Source organism: Glycine soja, chromosome 9, assembly GCF_004193775.1.
Source record: "Glycine soja cultivar W05 chromosome 9, ASM419377v2, whole genome shotgun sequence".
NCBI lineage: Eukaryota > Viridiplantae > Streptophyta > Magnoliopsida > Fabales > Fabaceae > Glycine > Glycine soja.
Window position 1 is genome coordinate 6,839,345 of NC_041010.1, and position 9,352 is coordinate 6,848,696.

General features: G+C 29.6%; 1 protein-coding gene across 1 annotated transcript; it reads right to left on the reverse strand.

The window, feature by feature from the left end:
- On the reverse strand, positions 1 to 2,402 carry LOC114366948 (growth-regulating factor 1-like). Its single transcript, XM_028323994.1, has 4 exons — positions 2,118 to 2,402; positions 1,547 to 2,000; positions 710 to 1,158; positions 1 to 325 (listed from the first exon to the last, which is right to left on the reverse strand). Exons 1-4 carry the CDS (start codon positions 2,302 to 2,304, stop codon positions 318 to 320), a joined length of 1,098 nt encoding a protein of 365 aa, XP_028179795.1. The 5' UTR covers positions 2,305 to 2,402; the 3' UTR covers positions 1 to 317.
- Positions 2,403 to 9,352: the final 6,950 nt, after the last annotated feature.

Sequence of the window (9,352 nt, forward strand, 5' to 3'; positions counted from 1 at the left end):
TGATGAACCAAAAATTCAAAGATGTGCAATTGAATGTTAGCTCAAAAATATTAAACAGCTTAGGCTTTGTCACAGAGAATTTTTTATACTATGTTTGGAAGGAAGCACTTTATAACTAAGAAAGCATTAGCATCATATAGCATTACACATTAGATCTCTCCATGGAGACAGAAATCCCTTTCAAGTGCCTTTATGGCAGAAGGAAAAAGAAGAGGATGTGGTTGAAATAAGACCCCAAAGCATCTTAAACCCCACCTTCTAGGTACATTTTAGGCCTTTGATTCCGTACAGAGGACCCATTATTGAAAAACCTAAACTCAACCATCTGCAAAACAGAACGAACCAGAAAGATGCCAAGTTATTATTGTCATGCCAAGGACTTGCTTAAATAAATTTCTCACTGATCACTTAAAAGACTAATAAAAAGGATTAAATAAATTAATTTATTTCAGGAGTGACAATTAACAATTAACTTATATACTTCCAATTTCAAAATTAGATGAAAGAGTTACAAAAAAAGTTCAAGTACATAATTTATCATCTTCTTAGACAAGTTCAATTCATTTTTCTTTTATTAATTACTTATCTATAAGTAGTTATATGAAGTTTATGCTTATCCCTAAGTAGATAATTAAAAAGCATGTAATAAGAAAGGAACAGAACAATCAAATTAATTAACATGAATGTGGAAGTTAAATTAGTAATTTACCGTGGTGGTTTCTAGAACTGAAAGTTGGAAAATCATGAGAACATGTGGGGATGGAAATTGAAAGTTGGGTTGTGGAAGATTTGTCATCCAAATCAAGCCAAGACCCTTCTCTTCCTTTGTGGGGCCATTCATCAAAGAAGCGATGAACCGTTTTCTGAGGTTCTTCTTTCACAACTTGACCACCACCAAACATGTAGCAACCCTGATCTTGATGATGCTCTTGTTGCTGCTGCTTTGAGTGGCTCTGAAGTTGCAAGCAAGAGTAATCACTGGACAAGCCAAAGGAACTCCTCTGTTTGGAAGAAGAAGATGAGGAACTCATAGTCAATGGTGTGAGTTGCCATGAGTCATCCATAGAGGAAGCAGAGAAGCTTTTCATAACACCACAAGGTTCTGTGAAGAAAGCATGCTCATCCACCTCCTCTTTCTCTCCATAAACATACCTACTCCTTTTCATTAGAAAAAAAAAGATCAATTACTACCCACAAACACTTACAAAGAAATTAATCATCAGCAAAATGGTAAATACTTTGCACTAATCGATAAATACTTGGCACTGATAAGATAATATGATATCAAAAAATTATTAGAAAAAAAAATCAATTACAACTCACAAACACTTTGAAATTTGAAAGAATTTGGATATCAGTAAATACTTCGCAGCACTGATAATAACAAAAAATTTATTAGAAAAAAAATCAAACAATTACAATTTACAACTATCAAACACTTGGAAGAAATTAATATCAACAAAACTGATAAATATTTGGCACAGATGATAAAAAAATGCTTGAAGAAAGTGTTACAAGTTTTAAGAAGTGTGAACACAAGACAAACCTGCAGTCTGTGTTGGACTGAGAGCAAGAGCCAGTGTCAAGAAACAAGGGAGCCCTATTATCTTCAAAGGACAAGCCAATGCCAGAGGACCTTGAAGGAGGGTGATGATGATAGAGAAAGGAGCCATAGTGTTGAGGGTGGTGTTGGTGAGTCTCAGATGAAGCAAGAGGTGAAAGAGTATTAATTTTGGTGATTGATGAGATTGCTTGTTGTGTTGAAGAAGCATTTGAGTTTGTGTTTGTTGTTGTCATTGTTGATGATGGTGTTGTTGTTTTCAAAACTTCCACAGGCTTTCTTGAACGATTCTTCCCTCTGTGCATGTGCCTCTCACAGTACTTAGAATCTGGGTATGCTTCTTTTGAGCATCTCCATTTCTTGCCATCAGTTCTTCTACACCTACCTGGCTCAGGGTCTATTTTTCTTCCCAAACCCATCTGAAGGTAGTTCCATCCAACTGAATACAAGTCACAGAAAAACAAACAAAATCCTTTTGTCAAAAGATTTGCTTGCACTCTCACTTCTCACACAGTGACACAGAAAAAGAGAAAAAAAGAAGGAGGAAGAAACTTACAGTGTTGTGGCTGGTTAGGCAAAAGCCTTGAGGAGAGAGGGGAATCAAAATAGCTCCTTTTTATGGTGAAGAGAAGATCAGGGGGAATGGAAATGCCTGAAGCCATGTACTTGTAGATGAGAGCTTGGTGTTCAAGCTCTTGCCACTGTGATGGGGTAAAGGGAAACCTGTTTCTTCCATTCATCATCAAAGCAACTAGTAGAGTAGTAGCAGAAGTGCAAACCAAAGACCAAGGATATATTATATATAAAGGAAATTGTTTGTAGACACCCCTCCAGTGTTTACATTGTGAGAGAGGTAGAAAAATTGAAGAAAAAAAAAGTGATTAATATGATAAATAATGAAAGGTATTAAAAGAGAAAAATGAAACTAAAGGATTATAACTTAGTTGATTAAATAAATTATGTAAGTTATTATAAATTTTTTATAACATTGTTTTAATTCTTACACATAAAGAAAAAAAAAAGGAAATATTAATCGAGTATTTGTAATCTGTGAGTATTTAAAATAATGTCATAGAAAATTTATAATAACTTTACAATTTATTTAAAAACAAACATTTCATATACCAAGAGGAAATAAAATTTAATGATTATATCTTATCAAAGTAAAAGAAATATACCATTAATAAAAAATATTTATTATTAATATGAAAATAAATTTTATAAAAAGGAAAATGTTAATCTATGTTCTTAGACAACTTACTAAGAAACGAGAGAATTTTTTTTATTGAAATGTGTAAATTATACAGTTTGTAATTTCTTTCAAGTGTCTGATTTTTCTTGTGTTTTCCTATACTTTTACAATAAAAAATATTTTTTTAATTCTTTAACTTGATTATCCTGGGGGCACCTCATAACATGACTCTTACCAATATCAATAAACTGATGGTATAAAATAATTTGTAATTAAATAATGATGAAAAACTCTTTACTGAAAGAAATATCAACAAAGTGTCAAGAATTCAGAAAAAAAAAAATATTTGTATTGTATATGTAACAGTAGAAGAGAGAGTGGGGTGTTTGTGGGCTAATAGTATTAATAATAGAATAGGGGATGGATAGTAGAGTAGGTATATTTATTTGAGGGACCATTGCGTTACAGAATCTTCTGTACATGGATAAAACTAATGGTTCTGATTACAGTGCTGCAGAGGCTCAGTCTGCAGCATGCTCTGATCTGATGACTACTGATGCATTCTTTCTCTCTCTACTCTCTGCCACACTCTGCCACTCTCTGCAGCTAAGCTGTCTCTCTGCCACCTCTTGTCTCTGACACCTTCTACGGAAATCCATAAACTAAAGGGAGACACAAAGTAAAAGAAAGGGTCCTAATAGAAAAACAAAAGAGGAAATACTTGTTTTTAAAAGAGCTGGTGTAGTGTCTCATGTCTGAAGCCAATGCCTATCTGAGAAGCCTTGTACGGTTCGAGCTTTTACTGCTACTAAACTCTTTTACTTTTTCTGTTCCTTTACCTCAGAACCCCCCCACTTACATTTTCACCTTTTTTTTTCATTTCGGAAACGTAGAAAACGAGACATGCAGCTGCAGCTGCAGCCTTCAACCCTCTTGTTCTGGGCTGCTTTCTATTTTATTTTATACAATATAATTTTTTTACTTTTTTTAAAATTTTTGAAATTCATTTAAGAGATTAATTTTTTTCTTTTTTAATAGATATTTTTTATAAATATAAGTTAAAAAATCAAATTTATGACCAAATATTTATCTAACAATATTGTTACACCATGTTGATATATATATATATATACTAAATTGTCTTTAAATGGTTTTAGGCTTTCTTTTTTTTGCCTTTTGCCCTTTGTGTCTCACCCTCACGTTAATTTTTTTTCTCCCTCTTTCTGTTGGGAGAAAGAGAGATATAAGTTAATTAATCAATTATGCTTAAATAACTTGTTTTTTAGAATATAATATCTTTTAGGAGAGTCAATCATATTTGAGATGATAAGATTACTGTATATGATAAAAAAAATTCACTAATAAATCATGTATAGTCACTAAACTTTAAAAAATAATTGTAATAGATATTTTTTATAATATATGATTGTAAAAAATTCACTAATAACTTTTTAACTAATAATTGTAATAACACCTTATCATGTATAGTCACTAAACTTTAAAAAATCAAATTATAAATTTAATACTATATTACAAAGAATGTATTATCTTTTTAGTTTCTTTAAATATTTTGTTTTTAGTTTGAATTTTCTTTATTTGTTTTTATTTTTTTTATTTTTGTTTGTTCTGACTTTTAGTCCTTAAAAAGATTAAAAATACGGATAAAAAAGTTAAATGTCTAAAAGTAAGAATGATAAAAAAATTAAATTATAAATTTAATTCTATATTATAAATCTAATTCTAAAATCAAATTCTAAAAAGTTAAGAAACTAAAAAAGTAAAAAATTTAAGGACCGCATACAAAAAATTTTAAAAATTTAAAGACTGAAAATATAATTTACCATGTAATAAATTAGGAACAATTCTTATATACACACAAATGTAACACGTTAGATTTACAGATAGCGATTCAAAATTTGACAGCTCACTAAAACAAAAGATGAAAAATATAATATATGAAATTTACAATCAAAGCCACATGAGACTTTGTATCTCTTTTTTTCTCTAGTTCGAATGTCGAAGTTGGCTTGCCTCTCACACACCGAGTGTAATATCCGAACAAATCACATCAGACTAAAAAAGATCTAGAGATTATTTAGTTATGGAAGTGTACAATTAAAGATAATTTAAAAAAATTAATTAGTATTATTTATATTAATAATATGTATTTATTTTTCGGTAGTTTATTATTAAGAATTTTATAATTGACTGGGTTTGGCTTAGGGTAGTAATGGGATAGGTGAAAAGTTTTCTAAAAAGCGTGTGAATGAAGACAAAATACGCTAAAAAGTCTTGTGTTGAATTGTAGGGTTAATCATTGATTCTAGAAACAAATAAAATTGATTTTCAAGGTCTCGAGAAGAATTACCTGCATAAAGATTTTAACCAGTGGAGGATTCTAATAAACAAAGATGTGAATGAAATGCCTAGTATAAGAACTGTCAAAGAGTAAAAAATCAAGAACGTCATACCGAGTCACCATGCCCCTCCTTCGTCTTTCTCTTTTGTCACCACGCGATAGTACTTTCAAAGCTATGCATTTTCTGATGATCTTAATAATATTTTCCAGTGATGTTAATGCTCTTTGAGTTTCTAACACCATGTTTCCATTTGCTACCCACTATGAAGCAGTGGAGGGGCCATGTTTATGGTCCAAGTTAAGATGTTAGAGAACTTTGTGTGGTGAAAAATGAACTCAACTTTCATTCATTAGAGAAGTTTAGAGCACCTTTAGAACACCTTGCTTAAGTGAGAAAATATTACATTGAATCTAAATATATTTGTAATTTAAAATTAATAACAATGAAACCAGTGTTGACAAAAATGTGATTTAGAGCCTACTATTTAGGAACCATGATCTTTTGTAGTTGACAGAAATGTGACAAGTTGTTGCCTATGACCATTGCTTTCCAAATAGAAACATTTCTCCTTGGCATGAATTTCATCAAATAGGTTCTTGGCACTCTCAAGATTGCTCATTTTAAGACGGCATTTATCATGATATTACACAAATGGTGTTCCTCTTAGGCATTTATGAAACAGTGTCACAACGACCATAGATTGAAAATGAACTTGTTTGAGGAACACCCAGAAGTTAATATCAAAGAATGAAGTTAACAATTGTTTCAATGTCATGGTATTTAGAAACATAAAGAATCACCAAGCCACCTCCTACATCAAGAGTTCGTTGAACACAAGAGTCTAAGCATAGGTGGATTTAAAGGAGGCAGTGTGAAGAGATAGAATCATTTAATAGAATCTCTCCAATAGAAGGTGACATAGCGCTTGCGGCTGTTGGAGGATGAGCAACGTAGATTCTAGTAAAAGGTTTCAACGACGTTTTTGAAAGAAATAAAGATGGTAAAAAATTCTAAAAAATTTGGTAAAGTATGAGAGAGAAAAAGTTTGCAGTTGCTTTTAATTTTATATTTCATATATTGTTTTTTATTTTTAATTTCACTGAGTTGTTAATTTATGAGACTATGTGTAAAACCTCACGTGTGTTACATTTGTGTGTATATAAGATTTTTTTTTTTAATGTCTCTCAAATCTGACCAATCTGGTGAAAAAAGTATTTTTGAATTTTTTATAATCCATTAGGGGTAGGTCAGGTCTAAGGTCTAAGGTTGCTTTTATGCACAAATATAATAGATAATAGTGTTATATATATCCACTCTCTTTGTATCTCTCTTGTACTAATATTCAATATATATTTTAGAAGAATACTAATACTCAATATAATGAGTTGTTTCTCCTCTTCCTGTGGTTTTTTTTTTCTCGTTTTGTTTCTATATTAAATTTGTGTGATCATTATTTTACTTTCTTTCTCTCTGTCGCGAATTATTTCTAACACTCTAAACATACATTTTTAATATTCTATTATCTTTTCATTTGAATGCCCATCTCACATTTTCATGCAACTACAATTTTTTCTCTCAATTATCCTAACCTATTCTTCATTTTTATTCGTATATTTAATCTTTTATATTGATTTCTAAATTATATTTCAATCATTTTCTAAAAAAATAATAAATTATTAAAAATATCTTAGTTTACAATCTAAATTATTTATTATAAATTTATATTAAAATATTTATTTTTATAATTTTTAATCACAATATAATTTATTTATTAAAAGATTATTTGTTATAAGTGTTAATGAGATTTTTTCTAACACTATTTTGTGATTTGTTGAAATTGTTCAAAATTATTAATTTTTGTTGTTCTTACATTCAAATGAAATACATGACCTAAAAAAAATTGATGATTTTTAATAAATTTTAATTAAAAAAATATCATTAACATTTCTCAACATTTGTATTAAGTAATGCCAAACTAATTATAGTTATATTCCATAACATGCACCAACAAGGAGGTACAAGAAACGTTAAAGAAAATAATCAAGTATATTTGACTTCAAAAAACAATGTAGAACTGTTGGAAGCATGTAGGAATTGTTTGTTGCTCAGATGACTCGGATATAGATCTTGATACTCTGTTTACCTTAGACATTGAAGAGTAATATTACTGTATTTAACATGAGACAGTCCTCACATGCTTACCATCTTTTTCTTTTTCCTCTTCACTAAAACAATAAGAACATGGCAGAACGGAGGATTGTTTGCGTTTCAGCACCATTTTAAATTCATTAATACAATCAATTGTTGAATGCACATGCTATCTATTTGGCACATCTACTCTAAGCTAAGCACCTATAATTATTATTAGATGGTTTTGAGTGACAATAGATTTAATTAAACTTGTAAATTCGATGAATCAAATTCAAAAGATGGGTGAATCCCAACTGAGTCATCTTTTGGTGAGTCTAACCCAACCTATCAGGAGTTGATGGGTTAAACGATTTGATGCATCTAAAATAAAATTTTTAAATCAACTTTATTTTTTGGAAAAAAATGTTCCAATGTTTTTTATTTGCAACAAGTCTTTTTTTAATAGACAAAATCGTATTGGGACAAAACACGTAAAGTTAACTTGTAAATACAGTAAACATTTTTTTTAAAACATTAATATTGAAAAGTATATATGTCATAAAAAAAAATAAAGAATACCTCTTTATTCCATTTGATTTGGAATTCTGAGCAAAGAAGTGAGGCTTTTATGAAACATGACAAAAGCACACCAAACATAATTTGATTTTTTTTATTTATTTTAGGTGTCATAAGCAGATCGGAACATATTTTATGAATAATTGAAATGGACTAAATTTTACTAATCCAATCCAGCCTAAACTCGTGGTAAAGTTGAATTGGCCTGTGAATTCTAACTTGTTTTGATGACTTTATTTTTTAAGATGCTTTAAAAAACTCAGTTATTTATCATTATAGGGAAAATTATTGGTACACTTTTAATTTTTTTCGAGAATATGATTTTTTCTTCTTTCAAATTTGATCCTTATTATTTGTAATTATACAATTTTGGCCAATTCAATAACTTAAATTTAATATGTAACGAAAATACTTATGAAGCATTCTATTATACTGTCATGTAAGTGATATTCTACTATATTGTCATGTCAAAAAATTTACTGCATACTATATGTTAAATTAATAAATAGACAAAATCTATACAATTAAAATACTAGAATCAAATTTAGTAAATAATGATAATGACAATACAGAAAAGCAATTAAGGTACTTGTGTACTACTAAATAAACAAGCAAATTGTAGTCAAAAGGGAAGAGGGCATATAAGTAAAAAATGAGAAGAATAGTTGGTATGATATTTATATTGTTTGGTTGTATTAAATTCTCCGAGCTATTCTTGCAGTGTAAGTTCTGCAGAAACGTACAGTACTATACAAGTGTAGTGTGTGTTCTTCAGCAGATACCCCCCAACCCCTGGCTGGTCCAATTGGTCCAAACACCATCTACCCTCTCCGTACACCACCATACCACCTCATTTCAAACAAAAAACACAACACCCCTATGCTTTCTATCTGTCTTTTATTTATTACTTTTTTTCTTACTCCCCCACATCTTCATGTAACTTCAACCCTTTCAACTCTTATTTTCTTTCAGTCTTCTAACTTTCTTTTTTGTCCATTTCTCAAACCTTTACTGACATCATGCACGGAATTTGTGATATTGTAGAGTAGTGAATGATTTTAGATCCTTTCAAAATATTTTTTTTAATTATTAGAAAAAATATCAAGTATTTTTAAGATATTTGTTTAATTAATTTTTATTTTATATAACAATAGAAGGACTATTACGAGGATATTTTAGAAATGCTCTAAACTTTCGTTTGCTAGAGTATTTGTAAGACAAAGTTTAGTAAATAATCTTTTTTACAACTTCAAGTGTGTATACACCTCGTAGAGAAGAAAGATAGAAAAGGCAAAAAGAGAAAGAAAAAAATGTTATATAATAGGTGCTATGCTAAAAAAAACTTAAATATGTATATATAATTCCTCAAATTTGAGTTATTGTTATTTTTTTTCCCCTAATTTTAAGTTTGTTTATTTGGTCACTCCTCTCAAGTTAAATAAATATTTTTTTAGTCCTTTTGATGTTCTTTTAACCATTTAAATATCATTTGAATGTATAATTTGTGATGATTTTTGTGATAGAAGAGGATTT